Here is a 15,712-nt window from a genome sequence, read left to right on the forward strand (position 1 = left end):
CTGCGTGGGTTTCCTCCGGGTGCTCCGGTTTCATCCCACAGTCCAAAGATGTGCGAGCTAGGTGGATTGGCCATGCTAAATTGCTCATAAGGTTCAGGGATATGTAGATTAGATGGGTTATTGTGGGGGAGGGGAATGTGTCTGGGCTTGTTGGGCTGAAGGGCCTGTTTCCACATTGTAGGGATTATATGACCGTCCACATATTTTAAAAAAAGGGTGACTTGGTGACGGGCTACCAGCCTCTCTAGAGTTGTTCAGAGATGATGACGTGAATGGAGTTGGAGCCACAGAAATCCTCCTGGGTAAGGTTCTGCCATCATGACTATGATACCAATATTGGAAGGGGTTCATAAGGCACCACAGGAGCCCAGCAATCTGAGCTCTGATAGATTCCTAGGATTGCTGAGGTGTCAGCCGTTAGGATTTTTAAAGAGACTCCACGGAGCACAAAACTACTGCGCCTCTCTCAGTTTAACATCATTAATGCTGCATTGACACGTTACCAATGACCATACTGCTAAGGAGCCAAACATCCTGCAATCAGGAGCCAAACATAGATATTTATTTCCAACTGTTGCTCCAGAGGTTTTCTTGAGTTTTTTTTGTTTTCCAAGTGTTTCTTTGTTCATTCCTCCTTTATTGGGTGTTGCAATCATATAGCAACTTGCCTTCTGTTGCGTGGAAGTTGGACTTGCTTAAATTCACATTTAGAAATTCATTAATATCCTCAATAAGTGTCACAGCTCAACTGAATTTAAAACCACAAGGAAGGCATTCACTTCTAAGGCACCACACAGTATTCAAAAGTAATTTGGTTAGAGCCACACAACACCAGGTTATAGTCCAACATGTTTATTTGAAATCACAAGCTTTCATAGCACTGCTCCTGCATCAGGTGACTTTCAGCTAATGAACAGGTCACCTGTTTAAACCCAAGAAAGGGCATGAGCTGGAACATTGAGCTCAGAAATGCTAAGGCAGAAGACAAACCAGTTTAATGCACAGAATCATGTAATGATCTGCCCACTCTGCATGTTTTTGATGAATACATATTGAGAGCACGTAATACCCTCCCCAAAAATGTTGATTTAGAATTACAGACGTTTGCCATTTAAGGGCACTTTTCCCAACCAAAAGGCAGGTGTTAACGGATGTACATTTTTCACTCCATCATTTTAAACACAAAATGCAATTCTCCAAATATTGTATGGGCTGGATTCAGCAGGTCACAAGTTATTCCCTGCCTGCACATTACTCCAGCTGCACAGGGAGCATGTACGAATTATTAAAATCAGTTGACCTTGCAGGATTCAGAAAGGTCACCTCCCCACTTCAATTGTATTAGTGCATTTGTATGCAGAGCAATCCCTAAGCCACTTTCCCCAGGATTGCAGAATCATTCCCTTCAGTCCTGACCCAGCATTTACAACAGCATTACTGATTCCAAATTCAAAGATATGCTGTCTGATGAAGCACTTCAAATAAAAAACAAAAAATGCCCAGGCTTATCAAAAATAAATGCAATTCTGTCCTTAATTTTTAAGCAGGTCAATAACAACTACATTTTTAGATTTGTTTAAAGAAGATTGGGACACAAGAGAAGAATTAACTGAACAATCTTCAATTAAAACCCACTGTTCAGGTTTTTTGATGGTTCTGTTTCTCAATGTTTTCTAACAATAAACAAAATCACCACAGGTATGAAGAGGAAACGGTAAACAATATACAACCAACCAAGAACATACAAACAAGGTTACATTTATGCAATTGCAGTACACAGACAACTAATACTTATTTTTATATTATGAAATACAATCTAAGTGCATGATGAATCAGTATTACATTGCAATAAACTAGTCAGGAACTGGCATTTGCTACCAACACTGTTTTTATTCAATTGGAGATGTAAACGTAACTGACAAGTCCAGCATCTGTTGCCCATCCCTAATTGCCCTTGGAGGATGGTGTTGAGTTACATTCCTGAACCACTGCTGTTTTTCTGGTGTATCCTTCAACACTTTTGAACTGTGATCTCCTGCTTTTGTTTTTAAAAGACAGAGTGGGTACTTGCAAATCTTTCTCGCTTCACTTCAGTTTGTAACACTTCAGTCTTGATTGTAGTTGGAACCTGAGTTTTAAACTTAACGAGATGATCAGGAATGATTTTAAGGGGAGAACTGTTCCAAACTGTCATGTTGCTATCATCTTTACAGCCCTTAATGCCACTAACTAGCTGTCACCATAGAATATTGATAGTCACTTGCTACCACCCTAATGGGGTTTCTTGGATCAAACTCCATTGCCCAAGTGCTGCTCTATTAGTCAATGCACATAATGTGCATTATAAAGATTAAGTTTCTGTTGAGACGCATCTCGAAGTGTATGGATACTATTTACATTGCTATAATATCATAGTCTTATAGTTGGGTCCCATGGTTAATTATGTTATTGTAACTAGTTGTCTGTTTGATCAATGCTACACTGACTCCATTGAATAGAGAGTGAGTACAAGTGAGCTCGTCATCTTCACATGTGATGTTACACGACCGTCTTCAAGATATATTGCCCGTCTGGTTAACAATCTCTGCAATAACCCAAAATCCTTGTCCTCACTTTTCCACCCCATCAACCTCCAGAATCAAAGGGCCATCCTTCACCATTTCCCCCAAAATACATTTTCCTTTCCTTGCCCCGTCTGCATTCTGTAGAGATCACTCTCACCATGGCATTGTGGTTCTTCCCTCTACCACCTATAATACCTCATTTCCCAAATCCCAGAGCACATTATTCAATGACAAAAAGTGAAACATTTACCCCTTCACTTCTTCTTTCCTCACTTCTCAACATCCCTAACACTCCTTCCACATAGAACTAAAAACTTCTTTCACTCAACAGCATGTGCTGCAATTGCCCCACTGGAGGGCCAAACACAAACTGGGTGGCAACTTGCAGTACATCCCTGCTATATTTACAAGCATAGCTCTGACCCTGCAATCACTTGGCCATCTCAGTGAATCACCTTGCTTACATTCCTGTCCTAGGACTGTCACTATGTCCCAAAGTCCAATGCCAGCTGGAGGAACTGGACACCATTTTCCACCCTTCAGGGCTCAATACTAATTGAACAACTTCAGACTGTGAACTTTGTCCTCCATTTTGATTTATATCCTCTCCTACCCTCCACCAAACCATTACGCCCACTCCACTTCCCCTTCAGCGTCTTTTTTTATAGTTTGCTTTCAGTTGGAACACATTTTTATTCTGTCATTAATACATAATCTGGGACTACACTTCTTTACAATCACAATCACTCCCTTTGTCTCGTTCTTTGGCTCCTTTGATCTCCAATTTCCTTCAATCCTTCCCTGACCGGTCCTTCTGTTCCACTTGTCCCACCCCCCTTTCCAACAATATTAAAACCCAGGGCTTTCCCACCTCTCTTCAGTTCCAAAGAAGAGTCACATTAACTCCAACCAATAACTTTGTTTCTTTCTCCACAATTGCTGCCAGATCTGCTGAATTGCTCCACCATTGAAGATTTCAAGAATTCCCAGTATTTTGCTTTTAATTTCTCACATGGATAGAAATACAAGAAAACAGTGGGGGAAACATTGATTCTCATTCATTGTTTGATTTCACAGTTTAAGAATAAAGAGTTCAAGTGTTGGGTCACCTGGATGAGATAGTGGGAACACAGTTTCAACAGCTCCAGTAACTGAAGGTGACTTCCTGCGGCAAGCACATCTTGAACTACACCTGGTTCCAGTGAGATCTGAAAAATGAACAGTTGCAGTGTTTAAACAAGAGATTGACTGTGTCAAAAACATTATTTCTCTGCTCTCCCAACTGTCCTAAATTACAACAGGTATTATTCTATTCAGTAGCACTACCAACAAAAGAAGCATACTGACTATTTTTAAACCACTCTAAAGCAAGAGGAAATCCTGGATGTTCCCAAAGTCAGAAGGCCATAAGGCAAAACAAAACCAAAAATGACTAAGTGTGCAAGGTCATATCAGATTAAAGAGAAAAATATTTACAGAGATGGAAGAAAGACAACTCTCAGGATGGCAGAGATAGGTACTGAACCCAGTCAAAAGCAACAAATGCTGTATTTGAGCAATCAAAGGCTCACTGGAGAGGGAGATAGTTGATAACTGCAGTAGCAACAGCAAAACATTTTTTGAAACTTGGCTAGATGCCCGAGGAACAAAGTACTCCTTAGGTGTGTAGAAGGATTCTTCAAAGCAGATTCAAATAAACGCCAACTTTTGGAAGAGGTACCATCTTGCCAATTGACTCTATGTTCCTATTCAATGCGATATACCATTGGCTTCATACCCAATTGCTAAATCAAATACCGACAAGAGTAATTGGTCTCAAAACAGACACACCGTTGGAATGGATTGCAGAAGAACACACCAACATAAGAATACAAGAAATAAAAGGAGTAAACCCTATGATCTCTTCACGTGCTCCATTATTCAATAAGATCATGGCTGATCCTGGACTTTGACTCCACTTTCCGGCCTCCCCATATTCCTTGACTGTTTGCGAGACAAAACTTTATTCCCAGTCTTAAGTCTGTACAACAATGGAGCATCCAGTATTCTCTAGAGTAGAAAATTCCAGAAGTTCAAAACCTTTTGAGTGAAGTAGTTCTCTGTATTAAGATTATTTACAAAATGCACACAACCTAATGCTCCATGTCTGTGGAGTGAGTTAATGTTTCAAATCCAGGATAACTTCTTCAAAACTCAAATGTGATCACTCGACTTTAACTAGAAGTCAGTGGCTAGAAGGCAACATTGAAGAATTTCTGTATAACCACCTGGATTGAATTAGTTAAAAATTCTCATTATGCCTTCTTGAATGGTTCTGTCTTAACAACCTGTTTGAATCTTCTTAACAAAGTTATTCATTTGGTGAATGAAGACAAATGACCAGCACTTATACACTTGGATTTTCACTACCATTTTCATTAATAAAGTGCAACAAAATAAACTCTTAAAAAGTTAGATTCTACAAAAATCTGATGACAGATCTTGGGCTACATAAGGGATTAACTCCATTCTCATGGTCAGAAGGCTGCCACTGATGGCCCTGCTTCCATGTGGATACCAATTATTAAAAAGGAAGCCAAAAGAAATATTCCTTTCAGCAAAATACTTTGCATTTGTCATTAAGAATCTACTTGGTAAAGACTTGTGCAATATTAGAACCTTGGATGAGAACAAAACAAAAATCGACATGCAATGGGAATATGGAGTTACTTTTGGTAGATGTTGCTTAATATTGATCAATTTACTTCTGTGCACATGCTAATAACGATCACAAATATGCAACACAGTGATCCAAGTTAAAGTCTGTGTGGAAAAAATACAAAAGCCTGGATTTGCACCTTGGAGTCAGGTAACCAGGAAATTTCCTGGTTTACTGCATGCCTCAGGAGAAACTTATTCAAATGTCAGGGTCTTCAGGAGAAGGGGAGCACGTATAATAAAGATTTGGATCCTCCACACCGGATACAGATTGGAGATGGTCACAAGGACTGCCAGATGCCTGGGCGGGCTGTTTAAAAGGCCCACCTCAGTTCTCAAACTTTGTCCCAGTTGTTTGCTCATATTTTTGAGGCCGTCTATCCCTCACCCTCACGTACCCAGACTTATCCCTGCCAACTTATGTCTCCACTCAACAACGCCTTATACCCTCTATATCAACTCATGCCTCCATTTCCATGGGCCCTTCTGCACTGGGTCAAACTCAAGCCTTACCTCCCATGGTCCCTTATACACTCCAATGTCAACTTATCCCCAAGTAAAGATAACATATGCCAATCCACCTGCCCGCATTTACCCTTCCACTCTTCAACATGGAAAAGCATTGGTACTTGTTTAAGTTACTCAAGAATCGGGCAAGGCAAGACATCAGAATGTTTGTCATTTTGACATGGCTCACAAACATTTAGAACAAGCTGTCAGCTTGAGTGAGCATTGATATGCTGCAAGTATCCTGAAGGAAGCAGGAGGAATTCCTGGATAATGCCAACAACACCACAGTATTTATAAGTAGGTAGGCTTATAAGCTTCAACTTCACTGTGATATCGTTTTGATAATGAGTGAGGGAGTGGGAAGGAGTTTCTCGAATATTTCCCCAAAATTTTGGTTAAGTTTGATATCATCACCTCGGAGAAGCACAAAGAAAATACAAGAGCTGCTGGAGAGGAGAGAGTTGAGGATTATGGCATGTAGTTGCAAACTATCAGCTCCTTAATTAGTCTTTTCCTGACAGTCATTTTTATAATCATTCACCTACAGTGTAGGCAGTGGGTGGTAGGTACTATATTACGAAATGACACAGAAAAGTCATGGAAACTCTCCTCAATTAGGTGCACATGCCAGAGCACGATGGTGCCTGGCCTCTCCACAGTGAGTAGTTATAACCAGATACAATTCAAAGGAACATTTTTGACAGGAAATTATTTTCGAAATATGATTTCACTTAAGTAGCAGAGAAAACAATTTGATGTTTTCACTTAAATGAAACCAAAGTACTGTGGAAATAAAAACCCAAAAGAACTGTGGATGCTGTAAATCAGGAACAAAAGCAAAGTTGCTGAAAAAGCTCAGCAGGTCTGGAGCAGCTGTGAAGGGAAAAAAACAGCTAACATTTCAAGTCTGGTGACCCTTCCTCACAACCTGAAATGTTAACTCTGTTTTTTTTCCTTCACAGATACTGCCAAATCTGCTGAGCTTTTCCAGCAACTTTCCTTTAGTTCAAAGTACTATGAATGCTGGAGGTCAGAGATAAAAACAAAATCCTCAAGAAACTCAGCAGATCTGGCAGCACGTGTGGACACGGAAACAGAGTTAATACTTTTTAGTCAATATGGCTCTTCTTTGAAGTCCACAGCAGCTCCTGTATCACAGCAAGGAAGAACAGACTGCAATTTCACAATGCCCCATTGTTCCTGAATTTGTACTCAGGTTCGGAGGAGATAATAATGACAATGTTGACAGTTTATTATGAAGCGGTCAGCAAATTTGGGGCCAACATCTGATTTGATTTATTATTGTCAGGTGTACTGGGTTACTGTGGTAAGTGTTATCTTATGTGCTATACAAGTGCATCAGGGTAAAAAAACAAAGTGCAGGATACAATGTTACAGCTGCCTTGCAATTCCATCTCTAACATGCACTCCTAACTGAAGGACCAACACCAGAACCTTGCAATTTCTCTATTTACAGCACTTTTAATATGTCTGATATACACATAGCCAGCAATTTTTCAGAGACAATAAGCCCCTTGTTTCTTTACACATGAAATAACAACACTTGTTTTTCACATCTAACTTGCGCTACTAAGTAGGAAAGGGCTAATCTAGATAATTTCCTTGAAAAGTGACTTAAGTTTGAAAGTTAAGATTATCAACAATGGAAATTTTAAAATCTTCTGAAATTAAAGTCTAAAACAGTTAATATATCAGCATCAGATCAAGTTAAGTTAAAGAAAGGTGCTGTTTATTCATTCCATCATTACAGTAAATCTTCCACTTACACAATTCAAAATATTCCCTTAGCTTTGCAGCCTTCTACCAGTCATGGAATTAAGTAGCTAAGGAACCTACAGAAGGAGAACAGCGTGTGCAGTATACAAACATCACATTGCAGTTGGAGTTCTGATAACAGCCTTGGGTAAATTAGAGGATATATATAAAAATGAAGGAAAATGTACAGCAGGTTCACTAAATATTGGCAAAGAACATAATTATTTAGATTTTGAGTGGTTATGGCACGTTAACTGTTGTCAAAATATGTAGAACCGTAAAAGAACCCGTCATACAGAGTTATGAGAAAGTACAGGTACATTATCTTAGATTCCCTCCTATTGATTAGCAGTATAACAATTGGAGAGCACAGATTAATTATTGCAAATCCTCACATTACCCGATTATCACAAAAGAATTGGGATTGCATAAATAGACCATTCAGCCCTTCAAGGCTATTCTACTATTCAATAGGATCATGGCTGCTCATCCAGCTGACTACCCTTTCCCACTTTCTCCCCAGATCCTTTGATCTTTTCCATCCTAAGAATAACAACTATCTCCTCCTTGAAATGTTTTGGCCTCCGTCAGCTTGTGTGGCAGAGAATTCGACAGGCATACCATTTTCTGGGTGAAGAAATCTCTCTTCAGCTCAGTCCTAAATTGCCAATGTCATATCCTTAGACAATGAACCCTGTTTCTGGAAAATCAGAAGAGATTTCTTAACACAAAACAGGGCAGTGTGAATTTCTTTGTCTCAAATCTATTGTTGGAGTGAAGTCAATGAACATGTTTCACAATCCAATTCGTTCAAAATGAGGAATATAAAGAATTTTTTGCAGCAAGGTGGTGGTTGGGATTTGGTGAGAAAGGTTCCAAGAAGAAAATAAGGTGTAAACTTTACTAGTTGAATGGTTTGTAATTTTGCAGAATTGACTGCTGCCAAAATTCCAAGAAGCCATTCCCACTTTGCACTCTTCACTTGAATTCTTCATTTCTTTCATCACATTCGTGAATCTTCCAAGTATTCAGGCCCACAGCTGCCTTCAGATTGCACTTCAGCACCATCTGGTGGCACGAATTAGTACAACATCATCAAAGCAAAAAACAATTCCAGAGAACTTCTCTCAGTGTACTGCTGATCTCAAAAATAATCAGGCCTTAGGGTCAAGGAAATTGTGACACCATTAATGACTAGTATATTAAATGATGTGGTTAGTTTTCTTCACAAGTTAACTTCTTCCTTCACGTACAGCTAAGGAATAGGGACTATTGTAACCGCCCCAAGTTATAATTTACCAATGAGTGTGTTAAATGTGCATTTGAATTTCATAAAAGCCCTAAAATCCCATAACTATGTCAGGCCTGAATTGTGTTTTTTGTGGCCCTTTGGTTCACTTGTTAATAAAAGAAAAATAATGCTGACGCTGGAGTTCTGAAGTAAAAATAAAGTGCTGAAGAAACTCAGCAGTTCTCAAGCATATGTGGAGACAGAAACAGAGTGAACATTGAGTCCAATACGATTTTTCAAAACAGGCTCATTTTCTTTCAGGATGTTGATGTACAGGAGCGCGGTAAATCAGATCAGTGTTGGGGCCGCTCATTAGACTAACCATAATACTAAACGCAACCTTATAATTATGCCTGCCATAATTTTTTACTTGTGTTTGCACAGCATAAACAGAAGTATGTTAGGATGTTAAACAGCCAGTACTCAAAACTGAACTCCACATACCAGAATGTTAATTGGAGCTGCAATCTCCAGTTGATTTACTTAGGCAAGATCATGATGAATGGACCTTATGATTGGAGGATTGACCTTGCACTGCAGTTTCCCACAAAATTGTCTCTGAAATTTCACAAGTCTATTGGCTCAGTGTAAATGTGGCTGCTATAGGTTTTAGATTTTAAAAAGGAAGTAATAGGATACTCAAGAATGTTCCTTCATTCCCCCAACAAAGACAAATGCTGATTGATATTGTTGGTCATTTGTAACACTTGGGCCACAAAATTGGACCAAATTTAAAAAAAAAGGTCACAAAGTTCTCTGACGCAGGATTAGAGACCATAGTGGTTAGGAAGAGAGAGTTTCTCTATCCACAAGGAAAATGGACCCTCCAGACAGACTCTGAAAGCAGTGGAAGCAAATATCCATCAATGTCAATGACAGCATTGCAGCCTTGGGGGCCTGGACACTGTGCTGTTATGAATTTTAATGACTTCACAAGACTAACCAATGTCAAGGAAGGCATCTTCAAAGCAATTTCCTTATAGCTGAACCACTAGTCTGACAAAACTCCCTCTTCATTCACCAAAGTATCACTTCATACTGCTACCAGCCTCTGAATAATTTCCCATGATTTGCAAACAAAACCAGCACTTCAACCATGGTCAAGCAGATTACCAGACACACTGGTGCACAGCTTCAGCGATCAGCAGCAGATAGCTGGCAGAGGACAGTGAAAGCACTGTGTCCTCACTCAGATGGGAGGAGGCAGTGCGTACCACAACTAGAGTAGCCATCACTGGAGCCATTGCCAGAGTGGAGCTGGAACCAATAAAAGCACATGATATGTATGAACATAATACTCCTTCTGGGGTGATGCACAGAAAAAAAACAAACTGGTATTTGCCCAGAACTTGGAGCCAATCCATTCAGCACAATGAAAGTAGCCACATAATTTGTGGGCTCCATATGTAGTACCTGATAGATGTTGTCTCAGGGACAAGAGGGAGGAGGAGACATTTTGGTCCCCTACCTGGACTGAATGGTGCTGAAAAGATTTTTAGAACATAGAACATAGAACATAGAACAGTACAGTACAGAACAGGCCCTTCAGCCCACGATGTTGTACCGACCATTGATCCTCATGTACCCTCAAATTTCTGTGACCATATGCATGTCCAGCAGCCTCTTAAATGTCTCCAATGACCTTGCTTCCACAACTGCTGCTGACAACGCATTCCATGCTCTCTCAACTCTCTGTGTAAAGAACCCACCTCTGACATCCCCTCTATACTTTCCTCCAACCGGCTTAAAACTATGACCCCTCGTGTTAGCCTTTTCTGCCCTGGGAAATAGTCTCTGGCTATCAACTCTATCTATGCCTCTCATTATCTTGCATACCTCAATTAGGTCCCCTCTCCTCCTTTTCTCCAATGAAAAAAGTCCGAGCTCAGTCAACCTCTCTTCATAAGATAAGCCCTCCAGTCCAGGCAGCATCCTGGTAAACCTCCTCTGAACCCTCTCCAAAGCATCCACATCTTTCCTATAATAGGGCAACCAGAACTGGACGCAGTATTCCAAGCGCGGTCTAACCAAAGTTTTATAGAGCTGCAACAAGATCTCACGACTCTTAAACTCAATCCTCCTGTTAATGAAAGCAAAACACCATATGCTTTCTTAACAACCCTGTCCACTTGGGTGGCCATTTTAAGGGATCTATGTATCTGCACACCAAGATCCCTCTGTTCCTCCACACTGCCAAGAATCCTATCCTTAATCCTGTACTCAGCTTTCAAATTCGACCTTCCAAAATGCATCACCTCGCATTTATTCAGGTTGAACTCCATCTGCCACCTCTCAGCCCATCTCTGCATCCTATCAATGTCCCGCTGCAGCCTACACAGCCCTCTATACTGTCAACGACACCTCCAACCTTCGTGTCGTCTGCAAACTTGCTGACCCATCCTTCAATCCCCTCATCCAAGTCATTAATAAAAATTACAAACAGTAGAGGCCCAAGGACAGAGCCCTGTGGAACACCACTCACCACTGACATCCAGGCAGAATATTTTCCTTCTATTACCACTCGCTGTCTTCTGTTGGCCAGCCAATTCTGTATCCAGGCAGCTAAGTTCCCCTGTATCCCACTCCTCCTGACCTTCTGAATGAGCCTACCATGGGGAACCTTACTTGACATGAGCCAGTTTGTGTGGCCGTGTGGCATTAATAAGTGACAATGGCATTTTAAACTAACTAGCAAACATTAAAAACAATGCATAAAGGGACAGAGAAAAATAAAAAAGACTAGCAAATTATGTTAACTAAGTGCAGTTGAAGATCCAGGCCTGGCACAAGATGTGATCCAAATGGTACTTTTTCTTCCACTAGAATTGACCATTCCCTGTAGGGTATTACTGTATACTCACTGATGACTCAGAGGGGCTGTTGGTCCTTTGCTTTTATGGATCTTCTTTACAGCACCTTATTTGTAAGTTAATGCAAAATACCAGGCAAAGTGTTTCATACAAAACTACAACACAAGAGAAAGAGCAGGACCTTATGGCCCGTTCAGCCTGTTGTACGATTCAACATGATCATGCCTTATCTTGGGCTTCAATTCTACCTTCCCCCTTACTCACTACACACTGCCTCCTCTATCTGAATGAGGACACAGAGCTATGCCTGTCCTCTGCCATTTAGCTGCTGCTGATCACTGAAGCTGTGCACTAGTGTGTCTGGTAATCTGCTTGATCACGGTTGAAGGGCTGGTTTTGTTTGTAAATCTTGGAAATTATTCTGAGGCTAGCAGCAGTGCGATTTCCTGATAAGTCAAAAACTGCTAAATATACTTAGGGTTGAGAGAGACAATGAATCCTCTGGGTTAGAGAATTTTGAATATTCTCCAAGTTTTAATTGAAGTAATTTTTCATCTCAGTCTCCAATGATCTTGAGACTGTGTGAATCTACTTCAGATTCCCCAAGCAATGAAAACAATTCCTCACTGCATTCCTATCAGACCAGCTAAGAATCTTAGGGACATAAACACAAGTGTTACAGTTTTAAGTTCAGTGAATCTTCATCAGAACTTCTTGAAAGTTTCAGTGAAAAATCATGTGTCATTCTTCTCAATTCCAGAAATTTACTCAGTCTCTCATTATACAGCAACCCCGTCATCTCTGATTCTAACTTTGAGATTATTCATAACATAATCAACCATAAGGCAGCATTTAGGGTGCTGGCCTTCATTGCATAGACCTTTGAGTAAAAGAATTGGAACGTCATGTTGACTTTGTACAGGTCACTGGTGAGGCCTCTTCTGGAGTACAGTTCTGGCCGCTCTGTTATAGGAAGGATATTATTAAACTGGAGAGCGTTCGAAAGATATTTACCAGGATATTGCCGGGGCTGGAAGATTGAAGTTACTAGGTGAGGCTGAATAGTTTGGGTTTTTTTTCCACTGGAGCATAGGAGGTTGAGAGGTGACCTTGATGAGGTTATAAAATCATGACAGGCATAGATAAGGTGAACAGCAAAGATCTATTCCCTGAGGTGGGGGAATTTAAAACTAGGAAGCATATTTTTAAGGTACGAGAATAAAGAATTAAAAGGACATGAGGGGCAACTTTTTTTGAAAAAACACCAAGAGTGGTTTGTGTGTGGAATGAATTGCCAGAGAAAGTGGTGGATGCAAGTATGGTTACAACTTTTAAAAGACATTTGGATCAGTTCATGAATAGGAAAGGTTTGGAGGGATATGGACGAAACACAGGCAGGTGGAAATAATTTAGTTTAGGAGCATATTTGGCATGGACTGGTTGGACCGAAGGGTCTGTTTCTGTGCTGTGTGACTCTATACGAATAAGCTTCACAAGGACAGAGACAAATTAGTAGATTAAGCATATATACGCTAATGAAATTGTTTCAGTTGGTAGCACAACTGTCACTGAAACTAGAAGATTGAATTCAAGTCCAATTTCAACCATGTGGCCTAAATGGATACTTTTCTGTGGTACTGAAAAATCCTGCAATGGCGGTTGTGTCATCTGCCTGATGAGATATTACGATATTTTCTCATCAACCCATTCAGAGGTGTTATGACACAGTCTAGAACAGGTGGGACTTTAATCTTTGATTCCTGGCTGAAAGTAGGGCCATTACCATTACACCACAAGAGCCTTTTGAGGAGATATCAAATCAAATCACGTGTCCATTTTGTTGTAAATGATCCTTTGGCATAAGTTAAAGAACAGAGACATCTCCTAGATTCCAAGACAGCATTTGTCCCTTAAAGAAATACCACTAAAACAAATCAACTGCTTTTCATCGTAATGCTGTTAATATCATTTTGCTCTACACAATCTAGTTACAATATCTGTCAACATTACAACACTGAACCAGAGGAAGAGGGTCACTTAAGAACTCAAATACATAAATCCTTAGAGTTGGAAAGAAATGCTAATAAAGCTGTAATGATTTGTATTGTATGTTGCACTGTACTGCACTGATACATTGAGCTCAAAAGCAAAGAGATTATCCTAAATCTATCAAAACATTGGTTTTGCACTGGTTAGAAAATCAGGGGTGAAGTTTTCCCATTTTAGCTAAAGTATTTTGTCTAGAGAGATTCATTGCGTCCTCTCCACAATAGCTTGGGGAAACTATTCTTCCAAACTTTTCTGGTCTTCACCTCATTAATTACGAAACTAAACACTTCAGTGTTCTTCTCAGAGAATCACACAGCTGGAGAGCGAGAACTGCTCATCATAGTCGGGATCTTGTGGGGTTTGTAAACCTGGTGCCGTGTGTGAAGTTCGGCTACACGACACTTCAGACACTGCAAGCCAAGAAGTGTCTCCCCGGACTGTACAGTTCAGCTGTTATCACCAAGGACTTGATTCAGATGAGAAAAAAGCTTGCTTCCCATTTCTCGGGGGGACCTGGAGGTGTTCATGGTTGAGGTGGGACAGCAGGACAGTCCTTTCTCCAGCAGATCACCACAGGCCACACAACAGAGCAAGCCAACCTGAGGACAAAATGCAGCCTAGGTTAATGCTGTCCCCTGCTGAAGCAAACACCCATCCAGTACAGGAAAAAAAACAGCCAATGATCTCCAAGATCCACAAAAGTAAGTGCCACTACCTTCTCTCTGCTTCTTCACAATTTCAGGACAGCCATATGCATTTCCTTTATCATTGCATGTGTCTCTCACCCAGGTTCATGAACTATTTCACGCATCATGTGTACCTCAGCCTCCCAAACCTATCTACTCTCAATGCTTCCTGCTTACCTACTGGGAGCACCACACCACCTCTCCAGCTTGTGCATCACCACTAACTATTCCTACATCCAATTCCATCATACTCAATCCCTATCTTTGTCTCATGGCAGGAAAAACTGGCCCAGTCCCAAGATGGATGTTTCGATAACTCCCTGTCCTTGAGTGACCTACTTGGATTGGCCACACTTCACCAACTAGTCTGATCATGGCCCAATGCCTGAACTCTTTATCCAAGCACCTGCAAAACAACCCTGGATTGCAATCAGACAAGCCCCTTGAATGACTATGGCAGTGTTCCAACAGTTTGTGGTTCCCCTTGAGCCCACTCAGGCCTCTCCCTTTCAACTTTCACACATGGTCTTTTGCTTGAAGCCTGTGTACATTTGCTGCATTAAGTTGCTACTACATGTTGAATCTGTGACACTGACATAGCAGAATGCTGCACAACACCATGTCCATCGCAATGGCTGCTCAGTGCTCTCCAGCATGACAACTGATCGCTTTTTCTTCTGCACTCAAAAGCAACGAAAGCCACAGGGGCTGGCAGCCTATAACCGAGTACCAAAGACCTTGTGAGCTAGGGACACAATGAGTCAAATAGAGGCTGGCTAAGTCATTGTTGAACTCAGCAAGAGTGCATCAAGAAAAATGTAGACAGAGGCTGCCAGCATAAGGCAAGTGAATACTAAGAAAGCAAAAGCTACAAGGTGCATCCTATACAGGTGCATAAGATGTGTGCATGTCCCTGTGGGCAAAGCATACAAGTCATCAGTGTCGCTGACTTACAAAGAAGAGTTGAGCAGCTGATATGATTCGTGTCAGTCAGCTGGCAAAGGTAGGTGATGTGGTGAAGGCTGGGGTTTCTCAATGTTGGCTTTGCTGACAAAGGGTTTAGGAGGAAAGTGACCACGGAGCATTCTGGGACATTGTTGTGAAGTATCTGTGCGAATGCCAAGACCAACACTGGGTCATGTGCGGCTGCCAGGTATTTACTCCAATTTACATGTCAGGAATTTTTGCCATCGGTTTCACAGGGAAAGGCAAAATTGGAAGTGGCATATGGGCTATTGACTCAGGTAAGGGAAGAATACATAGGGTGCTTGCAAAATTCTTTGCTTCTATTTTGGCCACAGGAGATGTGACAGAGGACTGGAGGACAGC

The 15,712-nt window shown here is 40.9% G+C and overlaps 1 protein-coding gene across 3 annotated transcripts in view; it reads right to left on the reverse strand.

Moving 5' to 3' along the window:
- Positions 1 to 15,712, reverse strand: part of klhl32 (kelch-like family member 32) — a 276,189-nt gene that overhangs the window by 156,463 nt on the left and 104,014 nt on the right. For all 3 annotated transcript variants that reach the window (XM_048532017.2, XM_048532016.2, XM_048532018.1), the window contains one exon: positions 3,674 to 3,772. In XM_048532017.2, the coding sequence (XP_048387974.1) occupies positions 3,674 to 3,772 (99 nt within the window). The remainder of the gene's footprint in view (positions 1 to 3,673; positions 3,773 to 15,712) is intronic.

The sequence above is a fragment of the Stegostoma tigrinum genome, chromosome 4, assembly GCF_030684315.1.
Source record: "Stegostoma tigrinum isolate sSteTig4 chromosome 4, sSteTig4.hap1, whole genome shotgun sequence".
NCBI lineage: Eukaryota > Metazoa > Chordata > Chondrichthyes > Orectolobiformes > Stegostomatidae > Stegostoma > Stegostoma tigrinum.